This window comes from Perna viridis, chromosome 2 (genome assembly GCF_037379345.1).
Source record: "Perna viridis isolate PV_CMFRI_1.1 ecotype Kerala chromosome 2, ASM3737934v1, whole genome shotgun sequence".
NCBI classification, from domain to species: Eukaryota; Metazoa; Mollusca; class Bivalvia; order Mytilida; family Mytilidae; genus Perna; species Perna viridis.
Genome location: NC_142446.1, coordinates 27,890,800 through 27,911,440, shown reverse-complemented (window position 1 = coordinate 27,911,440; position 20,641 = coordinate 27,890,800). Strand labels below are relative to the sequence as shown.

General features: G+C 32.3%; 2 protein-coding genes across 2 annotated transcripts in view; one reads left to right on the top strand and one right to left on the bottom strand.

Moving 5' to 3' along the window:
- LOC148624314 (integrin beta-like protein C) overlaps positions 1 to 20,641 on the top strand; it is a 269,209-nt gene that overhangs the window by 120,564 nt on the left and 128,004 nt on the right. The window lies entirely within an intron of this gene.
- LOC148624318 (cdc42 homolog) lies at positions 505 to 1,909 on the bottom strand. The gene is made up of 2 exons (XM_088567024.1): positions 1,643 to 1,909; positions 505 to 1,207 (listed from the first exon to the last, which is right to left on the bottom strand). Exons 1-2 carry the CDS (start codon positions 1,841 to 1,843, stop codon positions 842 to 844), a joined length of 567 nt encoding a protein of 188 aa, XP_088423150.1. The 5' UTR covers positions 1,844 to 1,909; the 3' UTR covers positions 505 to 841.

Genomic DNA, 20,641 nt, shown 5'->3' with positions numbered 1-20,641 from the left:
CAAACTTTAATTTCTTTGTTCAAAAGTATGAGTTTGTTTGAATACATTTTAAATATAATGTTATGTATTGAATATGGACTCTAAGAATTGTACACACAGCGCTGGCTGTTCAGCAACTGTTACATTGCTTCACTTGCGTATATCAATACGTTAAACTTAGATGGATTTACGACTGAGATAGAAATGTTTTTTTTTTTAGTTTGCGAATTTAAGTGACATTGCCTCATTTTATAAAGTCATTAAAACTAACCAGAAATCATAAGTTGCAAACCAAGGTAACGATCCCACCAGAACGCTTACAACCGTATGCTACATAACAATCCCACCAGAACGCTTAATTACGTATGTTACATTATGACTAAAAAATATCGAAATACACCAATCGGACAGCAAGTCAGAGAAGAACATAAACAAGAATTCAGTGAACAGAACATGAATCAACAGAATAAAACTAATCGAATTGCATATAACATAGATTGTTTACTTTACTGGTAGATAAATAAATTTCTAATACAGATAGTAATTCATTTATTTTTTTAAGTTTAATAAACATCTCCGAGTAGTACAGTTGTACTTAAAAAAAGTCCTCATTACAATGCTAATGTCTTTAGGAAATGAAAGTGATTCATAATCTATTTCTTTTCCACCACGTTAAACACACTGCCTCCGACGATCCATTTACAGACACTGTACGGCCTGACAGTTCTCATTTCAGTAATTTTGTCCACGAGCCTGACCGATTCCCGATGAACATCACGAGAGTCTATAAATAGATTTTCTTAAAAAAAGATGGATAGCGATCCATCTAGAGGTGATTCCAGATGATCTTCCTAATTTCGCTTCACCTCGCAAGCAAACGAAGCAGACTCGATCGCCTCCGTTTCTTGTGTTTAATAACGGATAACAAAGCATCCTCAAATACTAAATCAACCTCCTCTTTGTTGAACGCCGAACACTCTAGATAAGCATCAACACCTATTTTTTCAATAATATCAAGTCCTTCTTGCTTTGTAACGTTATTGTTTTCATCCTTCAAGTCTTTTCCGGTACCAACAAGAACAATTGGTGTTTTCTTGCATATTTTTCTAATTTCTGGAATCCAAAATGATTCAACACTTTCAAACGAGTCTCTGTCTGCAAGACTGTAACACAAAATGAATACTTCTGAATCTTTGTATGACTTGGTTCTGATATCCTTGTAATCATGCTGTAAAAAAAAAAAGTTACAGAAAATTGATCCGAAGTAGTGTACAGGTACTCTTAACTTATAAATGGAAAATCCAGACGAACGGCTTTCCTTGAAAAGTCGGGTGTGTCTGGTATATCTTTAAATAGCCAGAATTACACTTCTTCCTGTTTCGTTCAAAGTCATCCTGACCTATGAAATTCATTTGACTTTCTTATTTAAAATTTGTTTTGATGCAATACATTATACATCATAGTCTTATTATTTTTTGTCAATATAATTGGGAAACGACAAAAAACTACCATTATAATCTATATTTTTGTCTGGATAACTTTTCAAAAATGGCACGTCATAACAAAATAGTTCGTTCCTCTAAATGAACTTGACAATATTAAAATAAAATGTAAAAACAAAAAACAAAAAACACTCATAAATATCCAATTGTTTTAAGCTTACCTGCCCAGAGGAATCGACTATCCTGAGAGAGTACTTGTCCCCCATCAGTTTAATAAGAACTTCATGCTCATCAGTAACTGTAGCTTTATAATCCTCTATGGTCAAATCACCAACGAAGGTTTTACAGAGTTGAGATTTGCCAACCATTCCATCTCCTACTATAGTACAAGTGACGGTTTTCTCTCCAACTTGTGAAATCATTTCTACCTGTAGTACGTCTTCCACCTCAGACTAAAAATACAAACTGATTACTTTTAAAACGCCACCAGTAGCTTTTATATACCATCTCGGAGTATCGATCCGGAACGTTAACCTTGAACAAACTTCAGTACATATTTATCAGGGGGTGTTTAACATAATGTAATATCAGAAATAATTAAATTTTGAATTATTTTAACTATTGAATGATCTTAAACGGAAATGCTATGTTAAGACCGTGTTAATATGACGGGATTCGACTAGGGACCGGAGATGTTTGCAGTAGTTAATTGATATATTTCGTGACCGTATGAAGTAAATTTTATCTTTTCTTCAACTTTTATCAAAGATGCTGATCGAGAAGTCTATTGTCACTTGTGGGGGCTAAAGCTTTTTTTTCGGTTTGAAATAATAATAAAAAAAACGGACAAAATTGACCTACAAGTTAAAGGAATTTTGATTTAAATTTTCTTTGTAACATATATCATATAAAACTAGAAAAAAATGTTCTTATACTTTATATACAAATGTGTTAAATAAATAGTATTGGCAACACAACCAAAGCAGAAAACGAGGAATTAGGAGTAATGCCCGAAGAAGCATTTTTGTATATCGATTGTGTCCTTAAGGACATTTACTTTAAAACGAACGAGTTCTGGTTAACTCGGACTGGTTTCAAGACTTAATACATAAAAAGATCAACCCTCAGAAGATTTTTATCCACTGAAGATGATAAAAGAATGTGTCATTATCTTCATTGAAGACCTTTTGTACTTTTTAAAAAAAAATATACTGTTTTCGTCTGTATTCTTTACGCTGTATATATCTATTACAATGTAACAAGTACAAGTGACAAAAATAGGACCAAGAAGTCTTAAAACATGAAAGACGACCATTTGTTGTAAGTTAAATATACATTTACTTGATCTTTATCTTGATATTTTAAGTACATTATGCAAAGGAGATTTGATAGGACTCCGACTTAATTTTAGTCGTATTGTTTGAGGCTGACTTCCGATACTAGAAGACATTGATTTTAGAAGTCTTTACAAATCACTCTATGCGAAAAAATAATAGGAGGTAATAAAAAATCAACATCAATCACTGATCTCCATCATACATTCAAATCAAACGCACATACAATCCACGAGTGAATTTAAAAAAAAATGATTACTTACAGAACAACAAATAATTGGCGAAGTGAACAAGTGTGTAACTGAACACCTTTGTAGGAATCAAAAATTAAACAGCCCGTCATACTCTACCCACTAAGCTTCTTACTTTATGATCATATAATGACAGTCAGATACATGCAGGAACAGAAAACACCATTTTATTTGTCAAAATCAAGACAAAGCAGATAACAAGTACATTTTAAGGATGATAGATAACAGTACTCATTTGATGTACTCATAATGCAACATTTATATTTCTTCGCTAGAAAATGAAAATAACACACACACACACACACACACTTACAAAGTAGTTTAAACGATTATAAACAACATTGCATTTGATTTCGCAATAGCCTTTTCATAGATTATTATTGCAGTCTTTAGTACACACTTTTCAATGACATGATGTACATGGAGACATGAAATACATTGTAATACTCTATATTTGACAGTCATTTTTAATCGTATTAGATTTCAAACCATCATAATTTATTGCATAACATGGGAAAAGTCAGTAGGATGATAGTCGCTGATTCTAAAAATATTACAGAAGCGGTTTCTTTAGGTTCTTTTCGTGTATAGTTGTACAAGATAATACTTCAGTTCATTGTCATACTGTATTTTTTAAGTATTAAGTTAAAACATGCTTCTCTTAATTCATATCAAAATACTGAACTTTATTTTCCAATGTTTCAAAGTTTAAATAGTGATATTTCATAGCGTTTAAACTGATACCAGTTTCTCTTTATACTTTACAATAGTTTTGGCAACTGTATGGATACGAGAGAAGCTTCCTTTACACAACAAGGCCTTTCCATTTTCAATAAAAGTACCCGAGAAACACCTATGATTCATCATATACAAACGATTTACTAATTTTCAGTGATAATATGAACTCTCACCATATGATGGTGATCATGTGTGGTATTGGCAAAACAGTAAGGACACTTCGAATGAACAAGATAAGGTTTTTATTCATCACAATAACGTTGATTTTGAAATAATAGTACATTTCTGAAGACATAAATAGACCATGGCTACAAATAAAAAAATGACCCAACTTAACATACCGTTTCATCAACAATACCATAAATCTACCGTTAGATTAATACGCATTGTATCAAATAAAAAAAATGGCCAATACTTTGATTTAAACTCTTAAATCATTTATATTGACTTCAGTATTTGAAAAAGAAATAAAAAAATAATATCAAAGAAACGACTGTTTGAAACACAAATAAATAACAGTGGAATACAGATGTGAAAGTTAACTGTTTACCGTCAATACTATATAATACTAAACGACTCGCTAAGTAAATTTGAAACTTGAATAACATTAAAATTATCTTCAAATACAGCTAAGAACAAAGCAACTAAATACTTGGTAAGTGTTCCAACAAATCCTTATTATTAGTATCCAGTTATCGCGACAGGTTTCAGCACTTTAACATCAACGAAATAAACATTCTTAAAAGCCGAATGAGTTTTATCAAAAGTAATATAGCATGTAAATTACAACTTCTACAAACGTAAAGATCTGCAATTTAATTTTTTTTAAAGAAAAAACAAATAGTTCGTGACGAGGAAGATAAGTTGTAAAAGTTGTAATGTACTTTGCATATTGAATAAGCAGTACATAAAAGGGACTATGCAGGCTTTTATAAGTATTTGTTAATTTTTCTTTGGTGGTCCATATACGTATCTCGTTTAATCAATGCAAAACATCACAATGTATCAAGGCGTTGAATAGATAACCACTGTTGACATACAAGATATGAGACAGATAATTACTTGATTGTCTCCAGAGATAGAGTATGGTGTTGCAGATTTCGGGCCACAGATCGTTCCCAGCATTTGTTATTAATGTATAACCCGTTTGCTTCACACGAGCAAATCAAGAAATCGGTTGTTAGTTGTGGCGGTCCAAGTCGTTTTAAAGGAAACTATTTCATTTTTATATTAAAGAATAAATATTCTGCTTCTTACAGAACAACATTAGACCTGCAGCGGTTTGCCTTAAATGGAATGTATTAAATATGTGTGTTAAAGTGCAAATAATCTGTTCCCGCCCTGCTGTCACACCTCTAACAAACAGAAGTTATAGACAATCGTATGATCAAAGACAACAATTACGAAGTATCTTCATAAATCAAGCAGAATGTTAACCTTTTAAGTAAAAGCCACTATGTGTGGCATTAACGATACACAGATGCAGGTGTTAGGATTCAGTGTATACAGATTATTGTTAGTAAGTAATGAATGCACCCATTTAATTGTGTGTCAAAGTGACAAGAACCTTTGATCGAGGTAGTGATCATTGGGGTTAAATGTTGCGATACCATTAATTATGTTTTTTTAAATTAAAGGGCTTATGAAATCAGATGCTCCATTGCGTTGATTTTTTACTCACTCATTACCCAAATATGTTATCAGTATGGGGAAAACAAACAAAAAACGATTGTAGTTCTTGCCAATTGCGGTGCTAATGTTTTTTTTTCTAATACTGTCCTTTACCTCGGCATTTTTTGCAGAATGATAAACCTTGTTTGCAGTTTTTACAATGTAAAAGCAGAGGCTCATTGACATCATATGACAACCGAAAAGTAGTGCAAAGTGCTTTTTAAACATCTTACCAAATATGCATATAATATGTTTACATAATTTGATCGTTTTAACAAACCATTTTTACTATCCAAATGATACATTTATACATAATTAATGATATTAACATTTCTTTAGATATTTTCTCACGATAACGGCTTTATTCTTAACTCCCATCATTATAATCTATAGGCATTTTTTCTAATTTGGAAACCTAAATTTTATGATGATAAGAACTTCAAGGAAAACGACGGAGACATATATGATTTAGTAAAAATGGTTCGTATACTTTAAAGGACAGAAACTGTGTCGCCCGAAAGACAAACAATGTAACACAAATACATGCCATGCAATAACTATAATGATTACACAGTTGAAAGAACTTTCAAAATTTCAAGTATAAAAATAGTAGATGTGGTATTATTGTCAATAAGACAGTCATCCACCGAATACCAAGCAACGAACAATTTAACTTCTACAGGTCACCACACGGGCTTCAATGATGGGCAAAACACATACCATAAAGCAAGCTGTAAAAGACCCCAAAACAAATGAGGTGAAACTGTTCCTAAAAGAAAAAAATCGACCAAATCTATAGAAAAAAACGTAAAACGAATAAAAATGAACACAAAAAATAACGACAACCACTGGACTACAGCTTCCTGGCTTGGGACAGGCACATAAAGTACGCGGCGTGGTTAAACCCAACCCTATCCCTAACCCAAGAAAATGGCGGGAAAATACAAGAATAAACGAACTAAGAAAATCTGTTGGATTTGGATTTAACTCTTGCGATCAGTACAGAAAACATACAGAATAGTACAGAGGACAAAAGACAACAAGCTGCATCTAGTAAGCCAGTTCAAAATCTAAAAGCAACTGATAAGCACACGTTGTTTACTGAAACAAAAAAATAACTTTTGTCTTTCAGCACAACATCTATTAAAGATAGTGCTTTGATATGCAAAAGTGCAATAAAAGTTGTTTTTTTTATTATCAAAAATGAGTATTGTTCTTTAAATCGTTCAATTCGTTTTGTGGGTGGTTATCATTTCAATAAATAACACCCGCTTACTGGTACTCATATCTCATTATAACGTATTTCTGTATTATAAGGGGCAATGATATCTGTGAAATTATCATTTGGTGCACCTAGTATATGCTCACAGTTATTGGGGTATACTTGCATAAGTCAAAGTTTTCAACTAAGATTCATATATTAAAATAAATTTATTTTTTATATTAATTGAAAAACTGTTATCATTATATATCAAAATCACTTAGTTATCGAATGAACGACGCAAAACTTATTTTAAAAAAAAATTAAAAGTGGTTCGTGAAATTTCAACAATGAAAATTGCTCCATAACCCGAAAAATCTTTGTAGAAAAATAGTTCCAATATAATTATGGATATATTGTATACACTTGTCATACTAAAATTATAAACTAATAGTTGAACATACAATGTTTGGTTGACAATTGTCTTTTTATTTTAACTATATAAAAGCAAAAGTTATCATAATACAAGATCACGCTAAATAAGTGTCATCCAATCTTCCATCTGCATACATCCTATTTCAAACGGAAATTTATTGCCCTTGTGTTTAAAGGTTAGTAGCATGAAACTAAATAAGCTATCAGGAGTTACTTTACTGTTTTTCCTAACTAAGCTTTATAATCTTAAACTTGACATAATTGTAATGTGATATTTAGTTACTATGCTTGTAAGTGTATTCTTAGTTTAATTTTCTGAAGCAGCAATGTCATTATTTCGACAGTGAAGTTTTAGAAAGTAAATTTAACATGCTTGCCCTAAATTTGATGATTATCATAGTCTTATTTTATTTTTAAAGACCAAACGGAAACACACGCATATATAGAGTAGTCACTTCCTTTTTTTAATACGCCACAAGATATGTTACGAAATTGTATTAGTTGAATTATCGAATAATGATCAAATATTTCCCGATGACAATTGTATGCGGCCTGCTTGTATTGCAATATACCGAAAACAGTTTACCTTAATGGAAGCGGGAGGTTAAGTGCGCCATACCCACCATTTCTATCAGAAATACCTGTACCAAGTCAGGACCATAGCGGTTAAATGCCTGTACCAAATCAGGACCATTGCGGTTGTTTCTAACTTTCCTACCAGGGAAAGACCTTATTGTTTTTCTAATGTTTTTTTTTTTATTCTTCCGTTATTTGCAAAATTTTCTTTGACATGCTCTCCCCTATTCATCTTTCAAGATATCATTGCCAAATTTGGACCATCGATAGAGCTCATTAAGGACTTTACCAGATGACCCTGTGAAGAATTCCATTATCCATTATAGAAGTTATCTCCCTTTTATTGGCGTTTTTTTTTTCAACATGGTTCCCGAACTCATTTTTCAGGATATCATGGCCATATTTGGTAAATATGCAGATGTCATCAGGTTAAATTAGGAAATGACCCTGCTAAGGATTTCATTTCCATCTTTAAGAGTTATGTCCCTTTAAAACAGTTTCTTTTAATCGCTCATATCTTAAAAACCATAAGAGATAGAACAATTCTGGAGACGGTTTCATGCGCATAAGCAGACGGCCTAATTAATAAACATAAATTTGTATTTTGTTATCAAACCATACGGGAGTTATATCCCTTGAAATATCATACTTAAGTTTTAAAAATTTATATTTCGAGAACCGGAAGTTGTAGAGACGTGGGACCTTCATCAATAATCTTATTGGTCTATGTGACCTTTCATTTGCACCCAAGGTCAAAGGTCACAGTGCTAGTTTTTTCCCCTTTCAATATTTATTTGGCACGGCCCTGTTGCGTCATCTTTCAAGATATGATTACAAAATTTGGACCATCGACAGACCTTTCTTAGGACTTTTACAGGATAATCCCATGAAGAATTTCATCATCCATTGTAAAAGTTATCTCCCGTTTATTAGCGTCTTATCAATATGGTTAACAGATCCCCTGAACTCATTTTTCAGGATATCATTATCATACATGGTGAACATGTAGATGTCATCATGTTCTATTAGAAAATGACTCTGCTAAGGATTTCATTATCATCTTTAAGAGTTATATCCCTTAAAACAGTTTATTCCAATCCTTCATATCTTGAAAACCATAATAGATAAAATCAATCTAAAAACTGCTTCATGTACACAAGATGAATACCTAATGAATAAACATAAACATGTATTTTATTATCAAACCATACAGGAGTTATATCCCTTGAAATATCATACTTAAGTTTAAATTCACATTCAAATTTATATTTCGAGAAGCTGAAGTTGTAGAAACATGAGACCTTCATCAATGATCTTTGGTCCATGTGACCTTTCATTTGCATCCAATGTCAAAGTTCATAGAGTGCTAGAAAGCCTTCTCACTGCAAAATACAGGCCTTGATATTGAGAAAACAATAAGAGATAAGTGCGTACATACAGCGTATGAAATGACCCTCTCGATAAGTCCTATATTTTGAGACAAAATTTACAACTGTCAGACCGTCTGTTCAAAAGCTGTGACAATTTAAATGTTTTGCAGAATCCGGTTTGTGACCTTGACATAACGTTTGACCTTGATCTTGTAAGTTTCTTTCAAGGCCAAATAATTCTAAGATATATGGTGGTAGTTTCATGTCTCTATGACTTCCGGTTCTGGAGTTTGTTATTGCATCATGTATTAATAATCATTGGGCTCAAAATGAGCTCCAAAATTGCCCAAATTATTTTGTAATTTGTTGCATACGTTCTGCAAATTATCATACACTTTTCAGATTTGACATATCTTGTCTAATTAGATCTATTGAAATTTAAAGTTTTGAGAGCGGGGGTATATATTTTAAAATCCGCAGCAGACACACAAATGGTCATTCCACAGAATGAAAGACCTGCACAAGTTCAACTGTTTCACAAAATACCAAGAACCAATATAAAAAACCAATGATAATACAACAACTTAAAATGTTCATATTTTCCAATGGTTTGATATATTTCATCAATAGCTATTTATAGATTTGATATTGCATCATTTTTTTTTTCAACTTTGTCGAAGGGGGTCATATGATATATCATTTTAAAGGTCTAAATGAGCACATTTCAAAAATCAGAGTTTCAACCATGATAAGTAATACATGTTCAAAATAGTAGGGTCATTAAGTGCAAAAATTTAAAGTTCTTAGAGGGTAAGGTTGTTGCATATCAAATGAAAGGTCTTAAAGCGTACATCCGAAATATCGATGTTTTGTCTCGAAATAAATGATTTGGGTGAGGTCAATGAGTGCAATGTTTATATAGTTAGGTTGTCGCATATCAAATTATAGGTCATAATGTGTACATCTCAAATTTCAATTTATTTATATAGAAAAAGAACCCAGTTGGGGTTAATAAGTGCAAAATTATAATGTTCACAGAAAGTAGGGTTGTTATATATCTAACGAAAGGTCATCTAGTTGACATTACAAAAGTCATGATGGGAACATCCACAATTGCATTTGACAAGGTCACCAAGTGCAAAAAGTCAACCTTGTAGATGTTTTAACGTGTATATTACAAAGAGAAAGTTTTCAAGGGAAAGACCTTTCAATTGTTTAACAAACAATCGACATACTAGTTTTTCCTTGACATATTTAGATGCCATTACTATTGCTTTGGACTATTACGAAAAATTTATTATTTGGGTAATTTTGTTATTACCCCTTCGTTATTCTTTCTCTGACCTTTATCGTTGTTCCCAAAGCTGCTGTTGAAGGAAGTGTAAGACGGGTGGTCAGTATTGTCCAATCAAAATTGGAATACTAGTTTACTGTTTACTGAATAAAAATGACGAATGTTGGTAAATATGAGCTATTTACATCATTTTTACCAAATTTCAATATTGAACGAAGAAAGAGGATGTCTTATTTGTATAGCAAACGGCAAGGTTTAGACAATTTATTGCAGAATGGAAGTAAATTTCGCTAAATATTGCCTCCTTTCCTGATAATCATATCTATACAATTTTGGTGGTAAAATTCGGTTTGATACAGAAAATTTTACGAAATCACAATCCGCCATAAGACTTTCACATCGGCAAAAGATTTTTTAGAGAGTGTATAAGGTGCGTTTTCTTGTATTCTTGGTTTAGGCGGGTGACAAAATCACGATGGGGATTTGAAAATCTGCAGAATTATGACATCGTTCCGTGTGATTCCTCCGTATAAAGAACCTTTCTATTTCACTAGTTAACTCCGAATTGCTGTGTTTTTCATTTCAGATAATTTGAAGATTTGAAGATTTGAAGCAACGTATTCACGAATGTAGCATTTACATTGTTTTGAAAAGTAAAAATCGTAATTTTTATTTAGGTTCAAATTTTAACATGCAGTACAAATTTTTATGGTATTGTTACATAAAAATAACAATTGAGAAAAATAGCGGAATTATATTCAAATGTGTATACCAAATTGTTCAAACATCTAGCTTTTACATTTTCTAAAATTTGTTTCAAAACATTAAACTGATAAAGAAATCCATGTCAATATATTTGTAGTTGCATTTAAGGTTAAAATAAATCTTACTTGAATCAAAACTACTGTTATTTTATCTGCTTAAAAATAAATAACGCAATGATGATAATTGACCACGATATATCACGAGAAAGGGTTTGCAACCCATCTTTAAGTTGCACTATTCCGAGTTTCTATTATCAAAACATATTGTTTTAAGATTTAAACCAGTCGTAATTTTAAGACTTATTAACGAATGATCACAATATTGCTGTTGGATCTATCAATGATACAATATTACCAATGTAAAGTTGTGATCACCAGATATGTGTAATTACATTGTTCTTTGTTTGTTGAAGAGTTATGTAAGACGCTGTTCCTGTAACAGAAGTCTATAAAACTTGGTCTATTATCTGTTACCATTGTTTACCTAACAATACAAAACCATTCTTTATTTTCAGCGGTATTTATCTATTTTTTTTCGTCGCAACTTGAGGTATTAAAAGTACATGTAACGCAATAAAGACGTGTGCGAGATGTTTGAGCACTCATAATATTACTGAAGTAAGATAAAAAAAAACATCAAAAGTGAGGGACGGAAAAATTAATGAAAATCCACACTAAAATATTGACCCTATGAACCAAAACGATTATGAAACCTGGTGCTCGGAATACGTCACGTAATATGTACGGAAGTAAAAAACCAAGAGAAATATGTTCTGAACATCTTATTGGTCGATAATATCATGGTAGGACAAAAACCTGAAAACAAATTATCTTTGTTAAAGTGTACGTGTTCGGGAGAAGATGTAAACTTGTGAAACCTTTGTGATACGGAAAGAAAACCACTAAGGTGGTCATCATAGAGTTTGAAATACTAATACTTGTGTCTTTTTTTTTCTTTTTTAACGATCATAGAGAAAACGTCATGGCCGTTTCTTTGAAATTATCTTTTTTTGCTTTGTGAAGCCGATTACGTCAACAATAAAATATGTCTGACGTTACTTTATGAATTTAAAGTATTAACAGAGACAACGCAAACATTGTAACAGCAAAAAGACAATATTAATTTTAACATGCAGAAATGAATCACAACCTTAGATATAGCATAGTTGATACTTATGCAATTAAGGTTATGTCATAAGAAATATAACATATATTTAATTACATAACGGTCAAAGGCATCTACGAAATATGCATATATTTTCTAACTGGTTGACATTTGCTATGAGTTCCATATGAAATTTGAATACGACTGGATAAAATGTGATGAGATATTAAGTTAAGTATGATATAAAATATGAGATATGGTATGATTGTCAGTGATACCCATCGACCAAACCCCAAGCAACAAACAATTGAACTACAGTTTACCACATCGTCTTCAATGGTGGGTGAAACCCATACCTTTAACAAGCTGTATAAGTCTCTCCCCCCAAATAATGTGAAACCATTCATTAAGGACGTAAAATCAGATTTAGAATTGTTTGGGTCGATTTAAGAAAAGAAACAATTTATGAATAATAAAAAAAGAATTTTAATAAGAATATAAAATGATGAGAATTTGTTGTTTTTGCCAAAAACTCTTAAGATCAATGCATAATTGAAACTTCTTCAATATTATTATCAATTAAAAACAGTACTATTAATTTTAGTGGAAATAAATCATTTAGTAAACTTTTGCTGACTAACCGAGAACACTTGATTTATCAACTTGTGAAAATAATACCATACATGTTAAACTACAGGTGCTTGGTTGTTTTTGAAAATACTAAGCAAATGATAAACTTTTAAACTTACTGAAAGGATTATTTTATTGCTTATGAAAGGAATCTTAGCTGGGACAAAGAACATGAAAAGCTCGAAGTATTTTTTGCTTTAAGAAGTAACCATCACTAATCTTTCTTATTTCTACCGGGACTTCATCGGCGTAAAGCGACTGTAGTTATGTCCGTCCGTTAGTTAGTTAGTTAGTTTGTTTGTTTTCCTTTTTTTTTTACATAATTTATAATCAATCATAATATGAGCATTTCTTAACCAATGCGTTGCCAGTACGAATAAATATTTTCGCTGACTATTTTCCCATAGGCTTTTTCTTTAAATATACTGTTTACCTTTTTATTGTTTTTACATGGGTAAATATTTACAATGTTTTCAAATGGCGACAACTTGTAAGGCTATATCTAAATAACAAGGTCGTTGCATATGAATTTTTAAATGTACTCTTATGATTTAAACTTTATGTCCTAGTGGATCGACGCATTGATGAAAAACTACACCTTATTTGTGTTTAAATTTGTTGTTTTTAATACTTATAAGTTTTTCTTTAAAATTCATCATCATCAATGATATCACACATCAAACATTATACTTAATGAATACAAAGCAAACTTTGGTTGTGAAACGAATATACACTCAATAAAAGCCAATTATAGCACCAGTATAGCACCCGTAATTTCTTGTGTGCTTGTCAACGATTAAACCATCCAAGTTTTTAAGAATAGTCATATGGATGAAGTATCAGGACGCAACGAAAGTTCATAGGATTATATCATTCCTACTACACTTATTAAGTCGATGATATTGTTAGCGACTTTTCAGTACTTAATATGCGCATATAATTTGCATAAATATGTAGTTACACGCCACATAATGCTGCAGATCCTCGCCGCAATTACCGCCATAGCGTCATAGGTCTAGCTTCATGCGAGATTAAAATGTACTTCTTAAGTATCATACACGTTCGTTCTACGTGTGTTTCTTGCTTGTGCAAGAACGGGAAGTTTACATGAAATGATCGGTTAGCTGTCAAAGAGGGTCTGCAGTCCTACCACAACACTTGTTACTCCCGTAGTGGTATTAATTTAATGTGGATCCTGAAAAATTCGAAAGATCTTCTGGAGACCATCAGTTCAAGACTTTTATCAGAATATAATAGCATTAAAACCTATGATTTTTCAACACTGTATACGTCTATTCCCCATACTCAGTTAAAATCCCGACTTAAAAACATTATACATCGTTGTTTTTTAAAAAAAAAGATGGTACTCCTAGATACAAATATATAGTTCTTGGTAGAGATTCCTCATACTTTGTAAGAAATAAGTCCAAATCATCTTCCAAATATACAGAAGAAGATGTTTACAAAATACTGGAATTTTTAATCGACAACATATTTGTCCAGTGTAGTGGACGCAATTTTCAACAAACGGTCGACATTCCAATGGGAACAAATTGTGATCATATATTTGCTAACCAATTCCTTCACTCTTATGAGGCTGATTTTGTAGCTGATCTGATCCGAAAGAAAGAATATCGCTTGGCTAGATCCTTTAATCTCAGTTTCCGCTATATAGGTGATGTATTATCTTTAAACAATCCTAATTTCGGGGATTTGATACCTTGCATCTACCCCAAAGAACTTGAGATAAAGGATACTACAGACACTGAAGTCAGCCTTATATCTTGACCTACACTTAGAAATTGATGGTGTACCAATCTGTGTCATGAAAACTGATTAGTTCAACGTGTCATAGTTTTCTTCTTTCGTCTACCCCGGACTTGATTTTTATGAGCAACTCAGCGGGTGTTTCTGGAAAAACAGGAGGACGCATACCCTACCGGTGCACCTGGTCCATGCTCCTAGATTTTAGTGGAGTCTGAGTTGCTCATTTGCTTTTGTTAATTTGTATGTATTATTTTAGTTACTTTATGTTCTTTGTTGTGTATGTCTGTTTTCCATGTCTGGTCTTTGTCTCTGGATTACATTCTTTTGATTACCGCTAGAACCTTGGATCCTTTAGTTACTCTTTGAACATTACCCTATTTCCGATTCAGACACTGAGGCTCGTTACAAAACTATATATATATATGGGAATTTTTCTGACCCTTCTATACGTTTACATATCTTCCCTGTATCAATTTGATCCGATGGAGCAGTGTAGCGAATAGAGTCGTCACATTCTGAGACGTTGTATAATATTGATTTGTTGTGACATGCATCATTAATTTGATCCTCTATCAAACATAATAACATCTAAATGAACTGTCCCGTACTACCATACATCGTGTACTAAGTTACAGCCCTAGATTAATCCTACGAGGAGGAATGACCCGGCTAGCGAAAGCTATATTTTTATATAGCCTAGCTGGCCGAATGGTCTAGGGCGCTGGACTTTGTGCAGGCGGTGTTGCCATAGATGTCACAGCGGTACGAGTTCGAGTCCCGCGGAGGGAACGACCAAAAATTTGCATCGCAAATTTGACAGTTCTAACACCGTTGGGAATTTTTCAGACCCTTATATATATATTCATTGCCAGCTGCTGAAACTGGTAAGCGACCCAAAGATCGCCAACATCATAAGCGACCCAAAGATCGCCACGGCGTACCTTTTTTAAAACATATCATACAGATGTCTATGCGTGTTCTTGCTTGTATTAGAACGGGAAGTTTACATTGAAAGGGAAAATGATCGGTTTGCATTGAATTTATGTAATATTACCCGCTTTCCGATTCAAACAGGCGTACGTTTATGATAGATTATATAATTGTCAAATATATTATGAGGACACCAGTATCTGTATATAGCCTTTATTGTAATGACTATGCAATAAGAAACCAAGATTTTAGCGGAAGTACTCCGATTCTAGAGCATATCGCATTTGTTCCATTTCGGATGTTGAAAGTAAGCCAAAATCAGTGATAGTGAATATTTGACGATTAGCGACTTTGAAGACTTGAGTCTTTGATTTTTATTTAGCACCAGTATAGCACCCATAACAAAACTATTACATCTGTGATTTAAAAATCTAGATTGCTTTAGCATGATTACCATGGTTGGAGTTTTCATACGTCTGTCAGTTATCGAGTTCATTTGTCATATGTCAATATACCAACATTTCTAAATCGCTTGACACAATTTTTTAAGAGAGCTCGAGGGGCAACGTTTTTAAAGAGATAAAAACATCCATGTGCTTGCTATTTACATAATACTATAAATGAGAAGACGACCGGTAGAGCAAATAACATGTTGTAAAAATCTTAGCATAATCAAATTATGTTCTGTTTACAACAAACAAGGTTAGACATACTACACTTCTGATAACACATCTTATGCTTCATACAAATTAAGTTACAAATTAAACTTGACATTGTATTTCGATACTTTATTGTAAAACTCAGAAACTGTATATTGTATTCGTTTGATATTTATCTTTTTATTGGAAATGTCCTTCAACATAACAAAAATAAAAGAAGAAAACAAAAAACATGAACATAACAATCATTCGGAAAGGACAATTTTGTTTTCTTATGTTTTAAACAAGTAAGGGAAGACCACCTATAATATTTGTATATGGAAATAGCTTAAGAGGGTAAATTACTTGAACTACCTAGGAAGTGTAGTAATAACAGATGGTGGAGCTGAAAATGACATTAAGATCAGAATAGGCATGACAAGAGCAACATTCACCAGATTAGGCAACTTCTTAAAAACAACAGCATTTTCTAATACATCTAAACTGAAATCGAAATTTATAATTGCTGTGTACTATCTGTACTTCTGCATGACTGAGAATATTGAAGAATAACAAAAATACATCAACAAACTTTCTGTCTGCCTTAGTAGGGTGATGAAAATATTCTGGTCGGATAAAATTTCCATTGAAGATCTGTACAGAGTAATAAACTCCAAAGACACGGATACTTTACTGATGCAGACCACCTGAAGACATGATCAAGGTGGGCTTAAGATGGACAGCAAAAAAGGAGTAAGAGTCCGTATGACTACAACTTCGGCATGTCGTTCAAGAAGAGATTTTCTTTTTTGAGCGCCACTTGGTGGAGAGAATTACTTTGAGTCCGTATGACTATAACTTCGGCGTGTCGTTCAAGAAGAGAATTTCCTTTTTGAACGCCACCTGTTAGAGAGAATTACTTTGAGTCCGTATGACTACAACCAGCATGTCGTCCAAGAAGAGATTTTCCTTTCTGCATCCGAGGTTATTTTTTAGTGTAGCGGAAATGGCCGAGTACTTCCGATTGTTGTTAAATATTTCACCCTTTTCGTATTAGATATGCAACCACGAGTAATGAGAGAGACCAACAACAAGTAAATTATAACAACAAATAAATCAGTAAAAGAGTAAATAGTTCTTAGAACACACCATTACATTGAGGTATTGAAATAAATACTAGTCATATTAAGATATATAAAAGGTAATATCAATTTTCCGATTGACTATATTTCCAAACCTTACAAACAAGTGTTGTTCTTGTTTCAAAATCATTGTAAATGTTAAAAGGGTGAATGTTTAACAAAGAAACTGATGAAAACACATACGACATTGTTTTATTATATGAAGATCGGAATCCTTAATGTACGACATTGTTTTATGATATTAAAATCGGAGTCCTTAATGTACGACATTGTTTTATTATATGAAGATAGGAATCCTTGCTGATTATTCCTAAAGAAGAAGCAATACTGGAGGTACAAACAAGGGGAAATCTTTGGACAATGTACAAAACCAAGAAAAGGGACAACCGACGAACCGTACAAATAATAGAAAATACAGATAAACTGGCAGCAAGAACCCAGTATTCCTACAGATTACATTGGATGTTTTTATTATTTCCACACTTAAAATAAACGTGCATAACTGTAGATCAAACCACTTCATGCACATTCATTAACAATACTTGGTAAATTTGTACGATGAATTTTAAAAACTAACTTATGCGAACCATATGCAAACAAAAGTTTGTTTGGTTTTTGTATTATTCAAAAGCAGTTGTAAGCAGAATATGAATACCTGTTTTTTTTTTACATATATGTGTGCCAAACGTTTTATTTTGTATGGTTTGATGAGATGTCGTCATTAACCACATCTATTTATACCTACACCATCGACACACGTATATGCTATAAAGGGAGCTCAAGAAATTATAAGAAGGAAGTATTCTGTATGTGAAGTTTGTTTTTGATAGACATAGGTGTAAGAACATGTCCTTATTACCATCAGAGACAATGTAAAGCTTACGACACGTTTTATGAATCACTTTCTGTTTTATTGTAAGGGTTTTTTTTTTACATTTGCATTTGTCGTAGTACATTTAATTAAATTCTGGACAGTTATTAAAGTTAATGTCATGACTTTGATGTTTCCCATGCAATAAAAATGTTTTTTATTTTTTCGAAATTTCATTTTTTTTTAAACTATGGTTAAGTTTTCTGAATAGAAGGTAGATCATGTGAATAATTGTTTCTCATATACTTAAAATATATTTATCAATATTATAAAAATTGATGACAGATATTTTAGAATAACATAGGCTTACATAAGACGAAAAAATTTTCATACAACATAGGGAGTTCAAAAATTCAAACATAAAACAGCATATAAATTGCCATGTTATTTAAAATCAATATACTAAGAAATAACAAGGCTTCGAAATGTATCTGTTGACAGAAATTTAAACTTATGCTCTTCCTTCAAACATTGATTTAATATTATGAAAGAAAAAGAGGTCTGCACGACTAGTTCAGTTTTTTTTCTCTTTTTTCATAATCCAATCGTTTTCAGGAAGTGCTCAGGTAGCTCTCTCAAAGACTAGCTCGCATATGAAAGGTAAACCATTGTTTATATCTTTCTAATACAGAACTGTTACACATTGTGCACATTTTGAGAATTCATTTCGGAGAAGGCCTTGATTATTTTTCCGGTGTGTGTTTTTGTTTTATTCATTGCACCAGAAGTTTTGATCAGCTTACTTAGAAAGATCATTTATCATATCTTTAAACGAAAAATACTTGTATTACTTAGAACTTTTGATATGACACAGTCAGCAAAATTTTGTTTACTTTGTATTGTATTGCTTATGTTTCTTTCTTTGTTTTTGGGGAGAGAAGCTGAGTATATTGATGGTATCTTTTGTTTTCGTTGAAAATCATTATTTCATGCACTGTTTTAAGTACCTATATTTGTTTGACATTTAATTCTTACTCAACTGAACTTTAGATTTGGAATGATCATCACACAATTGATCAATCAAAATCATATTCATTTCAGTTTTTTGCAACTTGTCAATGAAGAACAAAACTTTTATGTAAATCAGATTTTCATCTTTACAATCAAAACAATATTTTATATTCAATTCATATAGTATAAGTTTAAAGTTCAAAGTAAAGTTTTACTGAAATTATCTGATACTTACATCGAATCACGTTAACCAGTCAAAACTTATACATGGCAAGCCTGTTAAGGCTTACTACATATCACATGATTAACAAAATGTATAAATATCTCGCAAGTATAGAGACTAGTAGCAAGTCCCTTAATATGTTTTAAAAGCTGAAGAATTTTTTTGAAATGGAATACAGGAGAAGAAAAGTGAATTGATTTTGGGGATAAAAGTCTATTGTATTCTTGTGGTAACATACATATAACCAACACAGAGCGTCAGAAGATTGACATTAGAAAAAGTCCGGATATATTTCTTTGTTTCGAGAATCAGGAACGATCGAGATCATTATTATTTTTAATGATCATGGGATATGTTAAGAAGGCGTGAGAAGCGAAACTAACATATTTTGTTTCACGAACAAACAAAAGACAGTATCCACCCAGTAATTACATTTATTTGAATAAAACTTTTAAAAATTTCTTCTATTAAAAGTTGTATGCTTACAGAAAACGATTTATTGCATTGTAAACAATTTAGGTCTAAAATAAAATTTAACAATACGATTTATGTGCTAATGTTGACTTGTACTTGCATTTACAGGAGAAAGTACAATCATTACAACGCTTTGGGTATATATAAGGAGAACGTAATGTTTTCAATAATATGACCATATTTTGTTGACATTTCTTAAGGGAGATTCTACTATTCTAAGTTATTTAAATATTAAGTTTGTCCACCTTCTTGGAAGGCGTTCCTGACTTCATAAAAACAAATATAGCTACGTGATGAATCTAGATAAAATGGCTAATACCGGAACCAATGCCCAAACAGTGTTGACGTCACATGGGAGCAGATATCATTTAACTTGTATTGCATATGGTAGAACCTTTCTTGACTTCATATTTCAATAGTTTTGGCTTTGAGGAAATCTTGTATACATTTAGATCTTAATATATATTTTATAATAGTGCTGCTGATGAGGATTAGTCTTTGGAACACGTGTACAGCATATCGAAATTTGCTAAATTATGATTGGTGATTTTGTATTTAATAACCACTGGGTCAATTCTACTGGACAAAGGTCCTCCATGGTATTCACCAACCCAGTAGGCGGACTAGTCTGACCCGGAATTGTATCAGATTTTATTTGTCAAATATATTAAACCTTGCAGCATTATAAAATGTGCAGTATTTCAAAATACCCAACACACTGAGGCTCTGTTCCTTGCATTGCACATGGTAGAACCTCTCGGTGATGGATTTGGCTTCCTATTTCAATAGGGTATGTAAGTCTCGTCATGTGACCCGTAATTTCACGAGATTGGGTCCTAGTCTATCATTCAAAAG